A 21,711-nucleotide genomic window follows, 5' to 3' on the forward strand; every position below is an offset into this window, starting at 1 on the left:
TAAAAGCATTTTTAAATTGTTAGCACTATTTGAAGCCACGTTCTTTCCTTGTGACCACAATCTGACCCTAGAAGATATAAAAAATTAAAATCTATAGAAAATGGCAGGTTATTTTTAGAACAAAATACTTTAGGAAAATCTTCAGGCTTAATATAGTATATAAACCAATGATGTATGTTCAACATATTCAATTTCAATCCTGTTTGCAAAATACTTATTTTATATACAATCTCACCAATGATCAAAAAAATCGGCAGAGAAATATAGTATGCAAAGCAAAACAAGAAACCACATTTATGCTCTTCTACAATGATGATTAAGCTACATTTTAAAAATTACAAATTTAAAAATAGAGCTAATCTAAGAGTTGGCTTTGTTTTTTAACTTAACATTTAGTGTAGTCTGTATTTTTTGCTTGCATAGGAATTAAGAGCATGCTTTCTGGGTTACATGGAGGCCATGCAAAAATTGTTTTCATTACTTGGGGGAAAAAATAATCAGTCATGCTCAAAATGCAGCTGCAAAAACAAACACTCTGAAAGTTGAATAAAAGGCAGTGTGAGACACTGAGTGTTCATTTAAAGAAAAGCTCTGGATTTCTCCCCAAAATATGCATTCAACAATAACATATCCTTTATGAAATTAAAGACAGCCTGTATAGTAACAGCTACTTTTTGTGTTTATGTTTATGATAGGCAATGGTTTGTCAGCAGATTTTACCCTTCTCAACCCCAAAGTTCCGTGTGCCTCCAGAATATATGTTTTATTGAAACTGTGCTTATGATTTACATACTATCTCAAAAGTCCAACTCAGAAACACTAGTTACCTTTGTATCCAATAATTATAATAACCTGCATAACTTCAGCTGCTTAGTAATGTGTCAAAATGAAATGTAACATCAGATGCCCATCTACTTTTAAAAACATGTTTATTTCAAATAAATGAGCTTTGTTCACAGCTCTGCTCTATGCCAGTTTCCCTAAAGGCTGCCACTACTGTTACCTTTACATACTTCTGCTTTTTTTTCATGATGGTTATTTTAGAGGGATGATATTTCCCTCCCAATCCCACCCCAGACAAAAAAAACCCCACTTCCATCTCATTCAAACATGATGACCAAATTCTAATGTATAGTCAATGTGCAATGGATTTTCTACCCTAAAGAGCAGACAGCTCAATCTCAAACAGTGGATGTAAGTGGTACAACGTCTTGAAAGATGAAGAAGGGCACTTTTGGTCTCCAGTCAGACCAGACTTGCTCAAGAGAACTACAAGCCTTGCCCAACTGACCAGAATCCATTTGATCTTTCTGTTCAGGAGAACTGTCACTCCCTTTAGGACAACACTGCATGCCCTGCTTAAGGGGCTATGCTTCCAGGGTTCCTTGGCTACAGCAAATTCCTGAAGCTGTCAGCTTGCCTTTGTGCACAAAGCAGGCCCCAATGAATGTTTGCAGAATGAATGAATGATGAGAAAACGATTGCAAAAGAATGTAAGGCAGCCTCACAGATAATTATAATATTTTACCATACCACAAAGACTCCCACATCCATTTCTATTGGTCCGGCTTATTTATTACTAACTTTCAGTTAGGCTGCTTTTAGGATCAGAAAATATAGAGGGGTGGGAGATGGTCTAAGATGACCAGAGTTTAATTGTTTATTTGTGCTTCCTCATTATCTAAGGGATTATTATAAAGGCAAAGTATAGGGCTGTCTTAAAGAATAATACAGCCTCAATGCACTGTACATTTACATCAAGAATAAAACATTTTCTAAAGCAAACAAACATTACAGATGCAACACTACTATTGGTGATTAATTTATACCTAGCAAGAAATGACTGCTCTAATCAGGTCCATCTGGTTGCCAACCAAAAACCCAAAATGCAGCAGGTGATTTTTAACCCCAAAGCACATTCATTTCATATTCATTGTGTCAAATATCGGGAAAATTTAAAAAAACAAATACCTAGTCCCAAACTCTACGAAAGAACTGAATTGAACCAAGTAACAGTTTTTCCATGAGATACTTCACACCTCAAAAAGTACTTCCAAACTTTTGGGCAGAATATCCTTTTTTGTGGCTCAAGGTTGTACCTAGTAGTTAGAAAAGATGGAATTTTCACTGTTTATCAACCATGGAAATAAAATAGCTTAGAGATACCTAGAAAATGCTAAAATACTTCCTGATATTTTTATCTATTTAAATCTGAAACAAGGACTAAACTCCATAGACAGTTTATAGATACTGAAATTTTATTTCTCAATCCCATGGAAAATTAAAGGAATTTATAGAGGCTTTATTTTTTTAAAGACACTAGACATCCTTAAAAATTCACTCCTAGAGGACTCAAGAATAAAAATATTTACCATTAGAATTAGACTAGTTTCTATTAATGCTTAACTGACTATAGAAAAAAAGTGTTATTAAACCCCTCTAATCAAACTATAATCCTGTTTCAGAGTTTCAGATGGTTGATCTAAAATGGGTTCTACCTATATTAAACAAAGATGAGATGTTCAAATTAGACAATACCCAGTTCCTGACACTGAAGATCTCACATTTGGTACATCTTTTTCAGGAAATAAAAGTGATACAGAAAAACCTAAAGTGGTGACTAACACTGATCAGGCTGTCAATATGCCATGGGAAGCAATGATAGTATGGAAGATAGCCAGCCACTGCAGTTGTCCTGCAGCAGCAGAGGGTAATGCTGCTCTGGAAGCCATCAACATCTGTACAGTGAGACAAGGACACCCAGTGAAGTGGCGAGTAGAAGACTGAGTGCAATGGGCAATAGGCTCACGTTCAGTGGATTTCATGGAGCATATGGTAACTTTCACAAGGCTGAAAGCGTTAAGTCTCAAATATTGCCAAAGGTCTAAAATTCCAGCTGCCCTCAACATAAATGGCCTCCAGACTTGCAAGTTACCAGTTAATGCTCAAGTTAGCAGCAAAATAAAGTTTTAAAATAACCTACTAAAAACATTTCCCAAGAGGTATTCTTGGAAAAGAAAAAAAAAAAGGCAGTGCAGAATTCATAGCTATATATATATATATATATATATGTTACTTCATACACAACAATACTGAAAAGGGAGATTATACATGGATCTGTGCACCATGAGTTCAGGAATAACTTGAAGAGTCTATGACAGAAAAGGTTAATAGTATATATACACAAGCAGAATATGCAAAAAATAAAATTTTTAAAAAAAACTTAGCATGCTGTTGTTCAGGGAAAAGTGACAAATGCTATTCAAAGAGTATCAGGATCATGAGTCTCTTGACATTAAAAAAAAAAAACACAGATAAAGAAAAAAAATAAATAAATAAAAAATTGAGCATAAAAGTGTTGCCAGGAGACTTCCCAAAAACTAGAAAAAGTATATATCTTGCTTATCGATGAGATTTCCCTTTTTCTTAATAAAAAATGCAATTTGCCCTGCCACTGCCAGACAGAACATACTCCAAATCCTGCTTGTGAGTTCCAGCCATAAGATTAAACCTTAAGCACAAGGAAGAAATAAATGAGTTACTGGAAAGCAGTCCTAACTAAGACTGATAGGCAGGATCTGAAGTGCAAGGTAATACTTGTCACATATCACTTCAACACAGCATCACTGACTTATGGCAAGAGGCAATTTCTTTCCTCTCCAAGCTCTAAGACAAGGAAACACAAGCACACAGACATGGGGGCAGCATGGAGCATTCAGCTTCTAACAGAAAAAAGGAACACCAGAGAAGGAAAATGGTATCAATTCTTTAACTCAGTTTAGAGTCCGTTTTTTCCCAGGAATCTGTCAAAGGTGTTAACTGCTCTACTACAGTGCAAAATCTAACAGCCTTAGCTATTAAATTTAGAAGGAAAAAAAATTAACTACTAGTGACTGGCTTCTTGGCTATCCAGTCTGCCACATCTTAGGACATATCCCAAGAGTCATGACAGGTTATGGTAAACACACCTCTGGAGATGTGAAGGTAGTGAAAGATTTCATTTCTTCCTCTAAAATACCTACGCGTGGCAACAGGAAAAATGACAGTCACCCACATGTCACCTTCCTCTTTAATCCATGTACTGATGCACATGTGTCCTAGACTAGCTGAGTATATACCTGAGAAACATTAGTGTTAAAATATTGCCCTTTACAAAGACTTGGTAGATGGGGCAAAAGTGCAGAAAGCAACAGTTTTTTCCTCTATTTGTTTCACTGTTAGTGTCACAGTTTTTAGAGCTCCTGGTACCACCCGACAATCCACAGTAAGGACAAATCCTGCTCAGAAGAAGCCCAAGTCAAATAATCCATCCTTCTATGTATTAATGACAGCTTAACTGGTTCACAGGTTTCAAAACCCTCATGTCCAATGAAAGTCATTAGAGTCTCTAGAAAGAAATATGTACAGTTGCTAAAGGGACCATCCAGGGTATTGTCTATAGTTATTCCAGTTAGCTGGGTATCAATGCTATGCCTATGGCTGTTATTTGGTTCAATGGCAGAATAAGGCGACGCTTTTAACAACTTGCAATTAAATTCTACACACACACACACACACACACACACACACACACACACACAGTCAGGCACGTGACCCAAAAAATACAAAACAAAGCATAGAGGGCTTTAGTGGGAGGAGAGGGGTTCTAAATAAATAAACATCTTTACAGGTAAAACACTTGGATTGCAGAAATATCACTGAGGTTTTTGAGAAGGCCGTGCAGAGGTTTGCATGCTAGAAGATAACTTTTTTGAGGATTTCTCAGCAGACTGCCTGCCACCAGGAGAAGAAGTGACTCCAGAATCTAGATGGGAAGACTTGGATTTGCGAGCAGACAGCAGGGAAAGTTTAGCAGAAGCAGGGTCCTTGGAGACAAGCTGCTCTTTCCCAACTGCATTCGCATTTGGCTGCTGGGAACCTGGAGGCTGGTGGCCTTTTTCTGCCTTGTCATCCATGGCATTCTTACAGACTGACTTAACAGAGCTCCCACCAGCCTTTTTAGAGAGCAAAGCTGTTTTGCCAAGATCAGTCGACCGCCGGGTCTCCTTCTGTCTCAAGGCTGATTTGAAGAAGGACAGCCCTTTGTCTTCAGACTTGCTGTCCCTCTTCAGACCAGACTTCATGCTTGTGTTAGGGGAGCGCAGGCTGGCCATGGAGGAGCTCCTGACATGCTTCCCGTCTCCTCTGCCCTCTCCAGCTCTGGCCTGGCTCACCCGAGGGGAGTTGGGTTTGGAGGTGGACGTGACACTGGCTCTGTCTGAACCCAGGCTTTGTCTGGAGCCCTCTCTACTTAAACTCCGGTCTGAAGTCCTACTCTTCCCAGGAGGGAAGGGGCCTCTTGTGGCAGGAACCGAGGCTTTTTTGGCAGATGTGGAGGAAGCAGTGTGCGTGAGGGCAGAAGCTAATTTCTGCTTCTGTGGTGAAGGAGATGACACGGAGTCCTGAGATTTGGGGGATGACTCCTTTTTGGGCTGGGCAGGAGCAGGGGACGAATGCCGTCCACTGGCCCTGGAAGAAGAGTCTGCTTTGCTGCGGGAGCGGGAAGGTTTTAGAGAAACTTTCACAGGAAGAGGAGAAGAAGGGGATGTACTTGAAAGAGATGAGTCCTGGCTTGCCAAGGTTGGTCTCCCCTTCCGCAAGCTTTTATCTGGCTCAGAAGTGCCTTTGGAACTGGGGGATCTCTTGGTTGTGCTCTCTGGTTTCTTTGCAAGTGAGACTGGGTGGCTTGGGGGTTTCACCTCTTTGACTGGAGAGCTGTCTACAGAATCACTCTGATCCACATAAGCAATCTGGTTATTGTTATCAAACGGATCAGAGACAGGGGGCAAGCGATCCCCTTGTGCTGAGTGTTTGCTCTGTGCATCTACAACACTGGAGTTCAATCTGCGAGTGTCTGATTCATCTTTGAACACACCTTCCATGACAGCCAGGGGGGCCCGGCCAACAGCCTTGTGCTCACGACGACTGTGACTATCGCATGGTTCTTGGTAACTGCTAGAAAGGTTCCTCAAGCTACCAAAGCAAGAGATGGAGACCTTGTCATCCACTGCCTCCCCAATCTTCTCCAAAGTGGAAGCAGAGCTGTGAATCGGAGAGTCCCCGGAAAATCGGGATGGAGAGCTGGAGCGCATCTGCAGCTTAGCAGACAGAGACCAAGAAGGTCTCATGCAATTTTCATTGGCGGCTAAGGGGCTGGTGACAGAAGATCTAGATGACAGACTCTGACGCTGGACACTTCTCACAAATGGTCGAGTTGAAAAGCCTCCTGAATATAGCAGAGAGAATACTGTTAAGCAAAACCAGCAAAAACGTTCTAGTAACATCTTATGATATTGAATGGAATATCTCATGGAATAAGTCTCATGGAATGACAGGATTATGACCTTCAGTCAGCCTGTGTGGGATCAAGGAGTGGCCATGTGACTTCAACTTCTCTGAACCCAGTTCTTATCTACAAAATAGGGACATTCTAACTCAGGAATCAACAAACGATCCTCTTTACTCCCTTGCTCTACATGGGGGTTTGGCATAACTTTTCCTGTAAAGGTCCAGAGAGTGACAGGCCAGCCACTCAACTCTGTCATGGCAGCATGAACACAGCCACAGGTGACTCAGAAACAAACGGCCATGGCTGTGTTAAAAAATAACTTTATTTACAAAACTGACAGCAGGCTGTATTGCTGACCTTTGGTCTAACTCATTGGGCTATTGTGAGAACTGAATAAAATTAGGAGTCCTGTGCCCAACAGGGTACCTGGTACTCCTCTGAGGCTCACTAAATGTGAGCTATTGATCCAGCTTCCTCACCTTACTATGCTGAGTGTTTGCTCTGTGTATCTACAACACTGGCGTTCAATCTGATTTTTGGGGCTCACGGAAGTGAAGTCACTGACTGAGATTACACAAATAATTAAAGGCAAAGCTAATCCTAGAACCCAAAACTCCCAGACTCCCACTCAATATCACACATGAATTGGCTTGTAATTGTTGCCTATAAAAGTGGATCAACTGAAAGAATGAAAGATATTTGGATACAATACACTCCTCTCCTGAGTAACTTAAATCTTCCAAAGAAAATATCCATAATTAGAACCATATATTCCTATGTGGAGCAGCTTAAAATTCCAAAAAAATTCTAAATTCAATTCTATACATACTTGATGCTGTAGTTACAGTATTTATAAAACTCTGTCTGCACAAGATCCTAAGAGATGGGCTCTGTGGGCACCACCTAGCACCATTATATGATGATCATGCTTAAGAGGATATTGATTTTGCCAACTACCCTGTTTACACCATATCTAGGTTTATTGTTAAAATGACTGTGAATTCCAAGTTTAAAACCTGTGTTGAAAATAACTTCTATCAAAACAAGCAAAGGCACACTAGTCTGGTTTTCATAAAATGTGAGGAGCTGGAAGTAGCTTGGCAATTATCATTCAGTAATCTTATTTTACAAATAAAGAAGCGACAAGCTAGAAGAGATGCAGAGCTAGAGCTATAGTGCAGACCTCCTCGTCTGGTACTCTTCTTCCAGACCTCTGCAATTTCAACTTTACTTCATTTTCTCAGAAGTATCTATCACCACTAGAAGCAGATTATAGTGATTGAAATGCTGGCTGCAGTGTGAGACTTGTTGGAAGATGAGTCACTGTGCTCATTATAGAAGCTGAGCTCAGTGTCTCCTCCTTCCAGCTCTCAGTGCTTTGGCTGCCTGATCCTTCTCACATCACCTAGGTCTTTGTCAGAACCAAAGTCTGTCCTGCCATTTCCTAAGCGATAAGTGAAAGTTTAGCAAATTTTTTTAAAAGTCAGAGTTTAATTTTTATCAGATATTCTATTTTTACTACCTCCAAACAAAGACAACAGTTGTTGTTCTACATGCTTCTGTAACATTCCACAACTTCTCCATGGGGAGCAGCATGATGAAGAGGCAAGGTGTTCCTGAGGAAAAGCGAGCCAGGAGCCTCCAGTCAGCCTGCAACCCAACTCTGCACCAGGGAGCCCTAGGCAAAGCACCACCTCTCCGAGCTCGTTGATATTCTGAGTATTTTAAAGAGCACTTTGAAATATATTTATATACACACACGCATATACACACACATACATATATACAGTATACAGAGTTAAAGCTCCAGCCTCTACACTAGACCTTAAAGTAGAAAATAATGAAGTAGAAGGAGAAAGTCTTAGGCCACAGAGGAAAAGCGAATTATTCCATTTATATAAAATGTTACTCTTCAGGTGTAACCCACTCTCTGCAATTCCCTTTGAGTCCTCCCACCATCTCCTTGGGACTTAGTTCCTAGGCAAAACATGAGGGACACTGTTGTGTATCTGTGAGTTGCCACTTTGGAAATCTGTCACCGAAACCCACACCCACCATCATCTTCACTCCTTTCTCCAGCCATCTCCACGGACTCAGAAAGTGAGGCCAGGGAGGTGCGTCTGGAGGATGCCGCAGAGGTCACGCTGGCTTGCTTGCTCCCCGGGAGCCGGCTCACCCAGTGTTCACACAAGGAGGAACTTGTGGAGCCTGCAGAGGAGAAAGTGGGCACAGAAGTCAGGCACCCTTCACACCCCCATAAACGTGCTGCGAGGTAAGCTGGGAGGGATGATGCCCTCACCCCAGGTCAGCATTAACTCCCAGACCCCATGTCAAGTTGTGCCTGCCCAATTATCTCCAGTTAAGATTAGACAGCATGGAAGGCGGACTTCCACACACATGTGTTTATAGTAATAAAATGCAAATACAGGAATTAATACATCATAATGCAAAGTCTGCATCTCGTGAATTGGTAAGAGAACTGAACAATCATTCACATATTCTACAGATATTTATTAAGCACCTTCATGCCAGGCATTTGGAGTAATATTTCTGACACGAAGAGAAGAGAAAGAATAAACGTGTACTGTTTTTTTCTTAGCCTCATTGTTTTACGGAAATTTAACTATCTTCATAATATTAATAACACACTCACACCCCAATGTGTTAATCTATCCTGTCTGCTTCAGGAATGCCCTTAAATATTTATCAGGGCAATTGAAACTGCTCTCAAAATTGAGTACATGAAGCAGCATGACTGTCTCAAACAGATCTCAAGAAAGTATTTCTGAGCATATCCCAGACTCTGGAAAGCACTGACTGGAGGCATAAGAGCACTGGAGTTCACACTTTCTGTTAAGTGAATGAGTGGCTGCATAACAAGTGGGGTTTGAACCTAGCAAGGGTCACTCTGCTTGAGAGATGCTACCTTTTAGCTGCTTTGAATTCAGCCATCCCAAGCTTCAAGAGGAACAAGGATAATATTCTCTAACCTGATCACAAATTACCATGTTCCAGACTTCTGTATTCTTACATATTCTCTTAAAGTCAAACTCTGCATTAGGAAGTACACATCTCCTGGAGTAAGTGTGGCTGTATCCATATCGTGTGTGGAGGTACTGGTCCCCACATTTATTAAACACAACAGGATGAATCCCATCAGACTAAACTCAAGTCATCTAATATTATTATAGTTATTAAATCCCCCCCACCAGAATAGGCAATGTTCTTATTGAAAAAATTGACTATTTCTAATGATGGCACTTTACCCTTTACAAAATGCTTTAACATGCATTTAGCTAATAAGATGTTTACAATGACCCAATGAGGTAGGTATTATTATTACACCCATATTATAGATGATAACTACATGGTTCAAATGGGACATGATCCAAGATAACCCAGGAAAAAAGGGTGGCATGTCATGCTGCTTTTCAGCTCCATCGTGCATATATCCTGCAGGCAAACATTGCGAGCCAGGTCCTACCTCCCAGCCCCTCGCATGAATTCTCACTGATTCACAGCTCTTCTCACATTCCACCACCATTTCCTACACTGCAATCATTTTGGTTTCCAAGTTAAATGGAAATGCAAAAATTAATCTGATCAGCCTGACAGAGTAATGGGACCTTCAGGAGAGGTCCTCTGGACCATGAATTACAATCGTCTGTTCTAGAAAAAATTGCCCAAGAACTCAAGTCAATCTCACCTGCCACTGAGCTGTTTGCTGACCAAGATGGGATGGCTGTCCGCCTCTGGTAGAAGAGGATGTATGCCGTCTGTGTGCAGACCTCATCTTCTGACAGCTGCTGCACATCACTATCATCGAAGCAATACCAGAGACCGTCCACAGAGTTCTTACAGTACGCTGTCAAAAAGAATACACCATCAGCACTGGGGAGGCTGTACCAGCCATTCCTTTCTACTCATAGACATCATCTCTTGGGTTTATATAATTAATTCAGTAATTTTTAAAGGCTGCATATAGTAAAATAAAAAGAGATTTTTAAAAATTCCAAATTCCATATCACTCAGGCAAAATGTTTTGAGAAATTTCAAACTATTCCAAGTAGATACAGTTCCATTTCATCTTAGAAAATACAATATACTTACTTAAACCGGTGGGTCTCAGTCAGGTAAATTTTGCTCTGCAATGGACATTTGGCAATGAATAGAGACATTTTTTATTTTAACACTAGGAGGGGAAGAGGGTGCTACTGGCATCTAGTGGGTAGAGGACAGGGATGCTGCTAAATATCCTACACTGCACAGGACAGCACCCCCTACCCAAAAAGGATTATCCAGCCAAAATGTCAACAGGGTCAGGATTAAAAAACCCTGATTTAAGCATGTTGCAACATTTTAGTGTCTATAAGAGATGGAAAATAATATGAATAGAAATAATGATATTAATGACAGCAGCAGACAGCATTTGTTTAATACTTATTATATATCAAGTATCTCATTTAATTCCTGTAATTTTATTTCTGTTATTAAACTTAAAAGTTTCAGAGGCTGAAAAAGACTAACCAGCTTGCCCAAGGTCATGCAGCTGGTGAAAGGCAGATCCCGCCTCATTCCAGGTTTATCTAGTCCTTGAGCTTGCACTTAAACCCCTACCCTATCCTGCTTCCCTCGGAAGGGAGCACAAACAACGCTCCATGGAAGTTCCCTAATAAACTGAGAACATATGAATTTGTAAACACACAAGGTCTTCTCTCCAATTCAAACTCTAAGCATGAACTAGAAATAAAGTACCAGCAAGAAACCATCAAAAACTAGAGTTCATGAAGCCAAGTCATCCTGTAAGAATATATCAAGGGGTGTTATACACTTGATTCAGAAAGGTAATTATCACATTTTCTAAAAATACCCATTTATTGGGGTGAGAATAAATGAGGCGTTAGAATATTTAGCTGAATGCTGGAACAGACTCACTACAGCTCTAGGGGCAGGACATATAAGATCCTGAGAGGCACCAGGAGTGACTCCCTCAATAGACCACAACCATTTTCTGCAAGTATGAACCCTTAAGAGTTGAAGGGGACTCAGGCGAGGAAGGGCTACATCAGACAGGTCCCCCCACAAAGATAAGCAGAATAAGAATATTATGAATGTAGGCAGAGAAGTCATTTGCAGCTGAGGACTCGCCAGCACCAGAAAGGGAGAAATGAAGATATAAGCAGCAAATGGAGATATACAAAAAGCAGCAATTGTTTGGCCAATGGCATCAGTTCAGACTTTTTACAAATTACTTAGCTGGTGAGTGGCTGCTATTCTGGAATGGTGAGTGGGGACACGGCTGAGGATAGAAGAAACAGAATAACCTTGTGCTCATTTCAGCCTGTTCCTCTTCAGGATGGCCTATTCTCAGTCACAGCATGGAAACAGCCAGTACAGTAATTCATTAATGGGTAAACCATCAATTTACAAAATAATTCTACTTGCTTTTCTTCCTAGCACTATTTTCTGAAGTATTGTCTAGGTCAATGCTACTCAAATTTTGGCTCACAGAGACTGATACAAGTTCACAAGAAAAGCATCATAATCGGAGATAAGCATCTTAAAACTTTTACAGCAATGTGATAGTCTGGCATTTTTATTGCATTTTTACAAAAGTTTTGATTCAAGAAGAATTGGGAATTTAAATTCCCACATTCTCACATCATAGATGGTGTGAGAAGCATTGTTCTCGAATCCTTACACAAGTTAGCCATAAACACACCATTAATTATAGTTAGAACTAGTGCAAAATAGAAAATCAAAATAAACATTCCAAATGAAAACTTAAAAACAGAGTATCTTTAATTCAACAATGCTGAAAGTATTTAAAATGTACTCTAAATATTTTATATACCAGAAAAGGAATGGTATGCACTAGGTATGGGAAAGGAAAATAACACAGAAAATATCTAAGCACCTCTAGGTAATGGGTCCCTTAGGTCATGCTTACTTCTGGCTCACTAATGTGGTAGCCAAATTAGAGTAAGGTTACGTGCCCAAGGTCTCAGACTAGGAAGATGTGTCTAGCTTCTAACCCAAGCTCCTTTTACCAAATTGTACTGCCCCCTGGGTAGTTGGGGGTTTTCAGGCATTTTCCAGGTTTTGTTCTATAAGCTAAAATCTAGCACTCTTACTTTTTTCCAACAATTTCTTGCTAGAAACTACATACCAAGTCAGTCTCTATTTACCTGAGATGTTATAAATGAAAGATGCCATGCTTTACCAAAGCTGAAGCTGGATTAACATGAGTCGAGAATGCTGGCAGAGGCACTGCTACACCAGGTAATTAGTGAAATTAAATTACCTCCAAGTCCCTTTCCATTCTAATAGTCCATGAGTACGTGATTCCGTCACTCAGTATTAAAGAATACAGATATGACTAATAATGTCACAAAAGTAAAAATCCAACTAGATATAATATCTATACATAGCCCCCATCAAATGGAAATATAAAACACGTAAGATACCGAAGTTAGTATTATCATTTAACTTTAGTTCAGACCAAAGTACAAGGTAAAATATATTTAAACACTTAATTAATATTAACTTTTGTCTTCTATGAAGTTAGAGCATCTTTTAAACTCGCCTATCTTTCTTTTCTCCTTGAAAGTGCTTCCTAGGACAAGTAGAGGCAATCTAAATTGCTCCACTATGAGATACACTCAAAGCTGGGATCATTCCTCTCACAAACAACTGCTATCTGCAACATTTAAATATTTAAAGAATTTGAACTAAAAGCGTTTTGAAAGTAAAAGATTATTGTATCCAGTAATCTTCCCTGCCGTCCTGAGAGAGAACAGAGTAGGTTGAAAGAGTGAGTGTGCAAGGGCTGGGAAGGCCGACAGAGTCCTTCACCATGCTGACAGGGAGAGAGGTTCGTGGCCATCTGCTGAAGAAAAGAATCCCAGGGATTGCAAAAGTCCACCCCTCCTCCACCTCTCCTGGCTTTAAAAATCAATGGTCAGCACCAGCATTCTGGGGTCTTGTTGCAGAAGCCACTAAATTAATGAAGAAAGAAAGTCCCTGAGAAGTATACATGTGTAACATGTTGAGTGTGAAGGATGCAGAAATCCAAGTCCTGGCTACCCACACAGATAACCAAGTTAATGGTATTACCCTCACACCAACCCTCACATAAATAAACGAAATCCTGAATCTGCTTAGACTCCTAAAGGTTCATGCATGCCCTTAAACCCAGGAATTCCATATTTGAGACTCAAACTCAAGGCAAGAAAGAATTAAAATTCAGAAAAAGTGAATGTGCACAAAGATAATTATCAGTGATACACTAAAAGTTAAAAACCAGGAACAATACAGATGTTCAGCAATGGAGAATGGTTATATAACATCAGAGGTCTATCAACAGAATATTCTGTGGTCATTAAAAACAGTGCTTATAAAAAGTGCCAATGTCAAAATGCTTAGGTTACAATACTGACTCTGAAGATCAGGATGCAGAAGAACACACATGCCACTCATGCCTCACTGTGTATCTCTAATTCTGGATTTTTTACCTGTCCAGCCACCCCACAGGCCCATAGGGTGCTGAGGTATAGGCAGCAGGTTCCTAACCCCATCAGCTTCTCCTATCCTTCCAGCACATTCTGACCACTTTCTCCCATGGTCCCTGCCTCCACCCACTGTTCAAGTCTCCACCACACAACCTATTACATGTCACTTCTCTTTCTAAATTGTGTTTGTACCTACATCTCCCCCTACTTGATTACATTCCTGGAAGACAAAGGCTGGGACCTATTCATCTCTACTGTTAAAGAGCCCAGTGCAAGTTAGATGTGAAGGGTTCAATAAATTCTCATCTGAACAAAGAACACCAGTATAATCATAGTTGTGCAAAATAACTGCAAAAACTTACAGAAAAACAATGGAAGTATACATCACATATTTTATATGAATGTCAGCTACATGCCAAATTATGTTGTTAGTTATATACAATGGAACATTATTCAGCCATAAAAGGAAAGGAAATTTTGAAACATGCTACAACATAGATGAACCTTAAAGACATTATGCCAAATAAAATAAGACACACACACAAAATACTCCCTACATCTTCAAAATTAAAAATTAAAAAAAAAATACTGAATGATTCCACTTATAAGAGGTACCTAGAACAGTCAAATACATAGAGACAGAGAGTGCAATGGTTGCCATGGCTCGGGGATAAGGGAAAATGGGAATTATTGTTTAAAAGATAGAGTTTAAGTTTGGGAGGATGAAAAAAGTTCTGGAGAATGGATAGTGATGATGGCTGTATAACAGTGTGAATATACTTAATGTCACTGAACAGTACACTTGAAAATGGTAAAAATGGTAAAATTAATTATGTACATTTTATCACAATTTTTTTTTTTTTTAGTTGGAGTCTCACTCTGTTACCGAGGCTGGAGCTGGAGTGCAGGGTGCAGTGGCGCCATCACAGCTATATAGCCTTGACCTGCTGGACTCAGGTAATCCTTCTGTCTCAGTCTCCCAAGTAGCTGGTACTATAGGTGTGGACTACCATGTGCAGCTAATTTTTTGATTATTTGTAGAGACAAGATCTCACTATGTTGCCTGGCTGGTCCTGAATTCCTGGGCTCAAACAATCCTCCCGCCTTGGCCTCCCAAAGTGGTAGGGTTATAGGCATAAACCACTACTCCTGGCCCATTTTATCATAATTTTTTAAAATGTTACCAGTGGTTATCTTTAAGTGATAAGCCCATGGATGATGATATTCTTTCTACCTCTAGTCTCTAAATTTCATATGATAAGCATAATTGCTTTTATAAATGAAAAGGTAAATTTAACCCTTAAAACAAAAAGAAACACTCTTCCAAGTCACTTTAAAGACTTTAAATATTAAAGTGGTTCACAAGACAGACACTATGGCACATTCCTATATCCCAGGTTCTTGTGAGGCTGAGGCAGGAAGATTGCTTGAGTCCAGGAGTTCGAGGCTGCAGTGAGCTATGATCATGCCTGTAAACAGCCACTATTCTCCAGCCTGGGAAACACAGCAAGACCACATCTTTTTAAAAAAAAAAAAAAAAAAGTGGTTCACATTCATTCCAAATAAGGAAGCCACTAGAACCTCAAGAAAGTTGAACAAAACCTTAAATGGGGAGTGCAAGTTAGCTAAACAAAGAACAAACCTCAGTTGACCAGACAATGCTATGTGCACACACCATTCTCCAATTCAGTCAGGTAACTATTGGACGATCCAACTCAGGAAAACAGGAAAGAATTTTAGTTTATTTGCTCTTGGACAGAGAGCCAGAAGATGGAAACTGCCCTCACAGTTGGCACACTGCCTACTGAAAGGGAAAGCGAGGCTCTAAAGCCAGGCCACCCTGTCACAAGCAAACCATCTGAAGGACTCGCCAGCACAGACACACGGCCTCTCACACTGCAGACCTGTGTAGTGCCCCCCTTGCATGGTGCCATGATGATTGCACACAGCATACAGGTCATAGATGTAGTCCTCAGGGTCCCTCCCGAGTCCATAGGGCCGTCTCCACGGGGACCAATGGGATGGCAAACTCCAGCTGCTCTGGCTTCTCTTAACCACATGAGGTGTCATGTCCAGGCCAGTCAAGGGGAACTTGACCATGTTCTGAAGTTTCATACGTCTGTCTCCTTCCTGTTGCAAGAAGAAAAACAAGTTCTGGTGATTTAATACATGCAGACAGCAGATCAGTTTAGGGTGGAATGTGGATTTTATCAGATAAAGTGGTTTGAGTTACCTATCTGATGTTTCCCAAGACATACAAAACAGGGAAACAGATGAATAGTTTTAACTGTCTAGAGGAACAGGTTTTAGTCACTAAATGTGAAACCAATGAGTATCTACATAGAGGGGACAAATGAGTCTCTGAGTCTTCATTTTCTTATCTGTTAAAGGATTTTTAGGCCTCTGACTTACAAAAATGACAATTTCAGGCAGTTTACCCTGATACTTGTATCACAGCGACATGAAAATTAATGATGTGGTAACTATGTGATGGACAAACCACAGTGCCTGGCACAGAAGAGCTATTTGATAAGCATTGCTCCTTCCCTCCCTACCTATTCAAACAAGTACACTAAAATTTAACACATGACTTAGTTAGCTAAATATATTCACTAAGTTGACAACCTTGTATAATATGTATTTTCCAGCCGGGCTTGGTGGCTCAGCCTGTAATCCTATACCTTTGGGAGGCCGAGGTGAGTGCCTGAGCCCACGGGTTCGAGACCCGCCTGAGCAGTGAGACCTCATCTCTACAATAAATCAAAAAATCAGCCGGGCATGGTAGCATATGCCTGTAATTCTGGCTACTTGGAAGGCTGAGGCGGAAGGATCGCCGGAGCCCAGCAGGCGAGGCTGCAGGCCACTGCACTCCAGTCTGGGTGACCGAGTGAGACTCCAACTCAAAAAAAAAAAAAAAAATGTATTTTCCATTAAGCCCATAGGGAAATCCTCTGAAATCCAACCATCACTAGAAGAGATATTTACTACATGTTTCCAGTCTACGAGAACTTAAAAAAAAAAATTAACCAGGCACAGATTTGCCCACCCCAAGAAGATATGTATGGATCTATCAAGAGAAGAATTTGTAATTAAGGGGGGAACACTGAGGCTTTTGTGGAAGAGATGAGGTCACCAGAGTTGTGGGTGAAGAATTGTATAAGCAGTGCATAAAACATGACAGAAAGAGGAGAGTAATGAAGTTGAAAAAAAAATCAGTTAAAATATACTGTAATTGTGACCAGTTGAAAACGAACAAAAAGTATACACTGGTAGGGAAACAGCAAAAATGGGGAGAAGGAGGTGCATAGAGGAGTCAATGGAGAGGCACAGCCACACTGAAGAAGTGACTGCATAGATGAGAGGGACAAGAAAAAGGAGTCAAAGACTGACACTGCAGGTTTCAGTCCAGATTGCCTGAAAGGTGACTATATGCATTCAAAAGAAACAGAAAGCAAAGGAAATTAGTGTCTGGGGAAGGAGACAGAGAAAGTTGGAATCCAAAACCTCGAGCAGCTTTCCACCTGCAGATCACAGTGGAAGTATGCAATGGAAGGCAAATGTTCATGCTTCATTACTGTAGGAACTGAACCCAAAACCTCTGTGTGAAAGCCCCGGCCCTGGGGACCATGTGTGTGTCACCCCAATACCTCCACTTTCTCAGCAAGTCCCAAACAACCCTCCACCTCTGCAGGCAAAGCCATTCCAAGTCATTAGCAGTCCATGCCTGGATGACTGCAAAGGCCTTCTTCAGGCTCCCTGTCTTCATTTTTGTAGTCTCCAATCTGTTCTCCACACGACAGCCAGAATGATCATTGCAAAACATACATTTGGTAGTGCTGCTTCTCTGCTTATAATCCTTCATCAGACTTACTCTGACCACCAGGGTCTGCCTGCACAAGCAACACCCTCCCACCTCTTCCACTTCAAGTCCCACCACTGTTCCACCCCTGGAGAGCCAGTCCAACTGGCCAGCTCTCAGACTCATGCACACGCTGTACTCCCTCGGGCCACCTGGCTTTGCACACACTACTCTCTCTGCCACACTGCATGCCTGCACTCCTGCTTCTACCCGACCTGGTAAAGTCAACCTATCTTGTAGATACTAACCTTCTCAAAGCCATGCCTTGTGGACTCTGCTAACATTTACCTCTCATTTACCTCTCTTTCAATAGGACTGTCTAGGACGATCGTAACCTCAGGGAATAGACAGCCTTTTTGGAAAAACTGACTCACAAAGCAATACAACTCAAAACAGATTTTCTTTGTATATATATGATTCATCTTCTCAACTATACAACAGCTCCTTGGGAGCAGGTCAACACTTGTTATTTTATTAAGTAGAAATAGAATTCCTCCTCCTCCAGAAAGGATTTCTCCTTATTTCTGTTTTAATCCCAAAGTGCATATAGCAAAATTTGAGCTCAGCATTTACAAGTGAACTAAAACTCTCAAAAACAAAGTAAAATATCTGCAATATGAAGTAAAATGTTTAGGATTTAAAGGTGATAGTATGCTCAATTTTACTTTGGGAAAGAACAAAACATGACCCCAAATATAGACCCAGACAGGAATCACTGAACCAAACAGGGACACCAAAGAACCCCGCACTGCCCAGCAGTAGGGGAATGAGAAACTTGGTCACAGCTTATTCCCTAGGCTAGAGAATTTCCTTACCTGTCGAAATCTCTTTAGATGTATAATAAGCACATCAGGCAGAGTCCACAGGCTCAATGTAATGCTTCCCTGTTGCAGCTGCTTACAGTGCGGGCAACGCCAGGCGTCATCAGGGGCAAGCTGAAAACACAAAAGCATGACTCTGTCAAGAGACATTTAATGCAAGGTCTTAAGTGATAGAAGGAACTGGATTAATTTCTTGGCCAGGGCATGGTACAATTCAGACTATCTCTGGAAATGGCAGATGATGGCAGTCAGTGGAATAACACAATCTCAAGTGGCCAGAACTGGCACTCAAACTCTAAATATATTTTGGTTTGCTGAATGGATTATCACCCAAAGAGGAACAACTAAAATAGGTAAATACTTATAAAGAATGTTAGATGTCACAGAAACACTTCAAACTCAGCATAACCCCCACCACAACTCAACTCATCACCTTTCCCTCAACATGGTTCCTCTTTCTCCTCCATCCATATGTCCAACCTCAGCAAACACCACTACCACCCGCCAAAGGCAGAACATACAGGATTATCCTAATCCCCAAAACCCTTCCCTCTTCCTCCTGCTCCACATCCATACAAAGTGAACCTTTCTAACACCTGTCTCCTCCTTCCCATACTACTAACACCACATTAATTCAAAGTCCTCTCTTATTCTCGCATCTGGATCTCAAGTCTCCTAACTGCTCTCTCCCCTACGCACTAAACTGCTCCAAACAATCCTCCCCTTCTTGTTAACAGCAAGAACTTTCTAAATGTCAATCCGAGACCCTAAATTCACATACATCATCTATTCATGGAAGGATTTCAGGATGGGGACATCCTAATTTAGAGATGCCAACAGATGAAAGATTTAATCTACTCCAGAGTTCAGAAGATACATTAGGCCTGGGATTATCAACAGGGGAGGATGAGGTTAGGGGAGCCCTGGGAATGGATGATAATGCCCACTGAGATGGAGAGGAAGGAACCAAGGACTGAATTTTGGGAAATGCCTATTTTTAAGAGAAACACCAAAACTGAGACATCATCAGAGCATCAGTATTCCTTTTATCAAAAGCATTTATCTTATGCATACCAAGAAAAGAATGGTATCCTATAGAGAGGTCAAACAAGGACTGGGCAGAGGTCACTGAATTGAGTTAACTGGGGCCACTGAGAACTTCAGAGACCAGTAACCAAAATGTAAAAGTCAGACAAACGACAAGAGGTTTTGGAGGGATGGAGGGAGTTAGTGAGTGAAAAAGAGTTGAAACCACTAATGATAAATTCAGGTAGAAAAGAGGAGAAAGAATGGTATGGTAACTTGAAAAGGAAGCAGAACTGTGGGAACTTTTTTTTTTTTAATGACAAGGAGACCCAATCATGCTGCACAGAAGCTGGAGTGTATGGGAGTGAATCAGAAAGACTGGAACGACCTGTAATGTTATCTGGCAAGTCCCACATCTTTGCATGACATATTAACATTCTACATATGTGGTCATCCAGCCCAGTGCCTATAGTAAAGAAGCAGGTTTTTGTTTGTCTAAATTCCAAGATATTATAAATGAACACTTTTATAAAACACAATGAGAGTGTTGTAACAATGTCTAATTGCTATGATAGTTTCTAAAGCACTTCTTTGGCCAGGCACAGTGGTTCATGCCTATAATTCTAGCACTCTGGGAGGCGGGAGCTAGAGGACTGCCTGAATCCAGGGGTTTGAGACCAGACTGGTCTCAAACTTGGTGAGACCTCATCTCTACAATAAAAAAAAAAAAAATCAGCTGGGCATGATGGTGCGCACCTGTGGCTCCAGGTACTTGGAAGACCGAGACAGAAGAATCACTTGAGCCCAGCAGATTCAGGCTGTGGTAGCTGTGAGTGTACTACTGTACTCCAGCCTGGGTAACAAAGTGAGACACCAACTTTAAATAAATACATACACACATTCATACATAAATCACTTCTCTGATGTGTGTACTGCTCTCACTGTAAACTACTAAAAAGAGTTCCCAAATCTGCAGACACATCAAAGCATCCCTCATTGAATTGACTCTGCCTAGCAAATGAAGGGGCCCATCTCAACAGGCAATTCTTCCACTTTCAGAGAGCCTGCTGAAAAGTTCTTCCTTATGTGAAGGCAAAAATCACTCTCCTCATAATTTCCAATCTTTAAATTCTGCTTTTCATATAATAAGTCCAATCCCTTTCACCCATAGGATGGCCCTTCCAGTTCCTGAAAATAACTAAGATTCCACTTAAGATCTCTTTGTCAAAACATACTCAGCTATGTCATGAATTACAGATGCACCATTCCCTACCCACTCTTCCTGGATATGTCCCAGTTTGCCTTTCTCTTAACAATGAACATTTAAAGTAATGAAAAGAACAGTGCTATCACCATCAGAGTCCTGGACACTCTTTTTTTTTTTTTTAAACATACCAAGCATGTAACACTAGACACTGTTTCTAAAGTAGCTGTAAGGCAGCATGACAATGGCTGACACCCACACAGCACTGCTGATCAGCACTGAACTTACAGACAACTAGACCCCAAAGTTATGTCATACAGCCTGCTGCTAAGTCATACCTTCTCCTCTTCTATATCTGTCCTGTTATTTTTTGGCCCACAAGTACTACTCACTCATTCCAGTACATACTTACTGAACATTTCTGTGGACCAGGGACTGCTCTAGATGCTAAAAACTTAGTAATCAAGACAGGTAGAGTATTTGCTCTCATGGAGCTTATATTGTCTCAATTTCTCCCTACTTCCAGTGCTCCAGCCATATTGGCCTCAATTTTGCTTTTGAATCATGTCAAGCTCCTTCCTATACCAGTACCACTGCTTCCTTTATTTACGGTTTAACCCATCTAGACTATAAACAGCACATGGACAAAAATGGTGTCTGTCTTGGTCCCTGCTATATCCTGAGTACTTAGAGCAGTACTTAGCATCTAGTATATACTCAACAAACATCTACAGGATAAATGAACCCTTATTCAAATGTATCTTGCTAGCATTCTGGATCAGTGAGATGTTTTGTTGTATATCAATGCTATTATCTAGTAGGTTTCCTCACCTCTAAGCTTTGTGCCATTCTCAAACATCACCAAAGTCACACACAAAAAAAAAACCTAAATAGGACAAGGTGCCATAGAGAGTCTGCAATCAACCAGTTCCAAAGTCAACTAACTATTTCATAATTGAGTG

The 21,711-nt window shown here is 40.7% G+C and overlaps 1 protein-coding gene across 1 annotated transcript in view; it reads right to left on the bottom strand.

Moving 5' to 3' along the window:
- Positions 1-912: 912 nt before the first annotated feature.
- LOC103254964 (ubiquitin carboxyl-terminal hydrolase 31) overlaps positions 913-21,711 on the bottom strand; it is a gene marked incomplete at its 5' end in the record, with an annotated part of 28,537 nt that continues 7,738 nt past the window's right edge. Inside the window, 5 exons of the mRNA XM_021709913.1 lie at positions 913-6,265; positions 8,384-8,536; positions 10,035-10,193; positions 15,744-15,969; positions 18,514-18,633. Coding sequence (XP_021565588.1) covers positions 4,695-6,265; positions 8,384-8,536; positions 10,035-10,193; positions 15,744-15,969; positions 18,514-18,633 — 2,229 coding nt within the window. The remainder of the gene's footprint in view (positions 6,266-8,383; positions 8,537-10,034; positions 10,194-15,743; positions 15,970-18,513; positions 18,634-21,711) is intronic.

This window comes from Carlito syrichta, unplaced genomic scaffold (genome assembly GCF_000164805.1).
Source record: "Carlito syrichta isolate Samal-C Ts95f unplaced genomic scaffold, Tarsius_syrichta-2.0.1 Scaffold287699, whole genome shotgun sequence".
Taxonomy (NCBI): domain Eukaryota; kingdom Metazoa; phylum Chordata; class Mammalia; order Primates; family Tarsiidae; genus Carlito; species Carlito syrichta.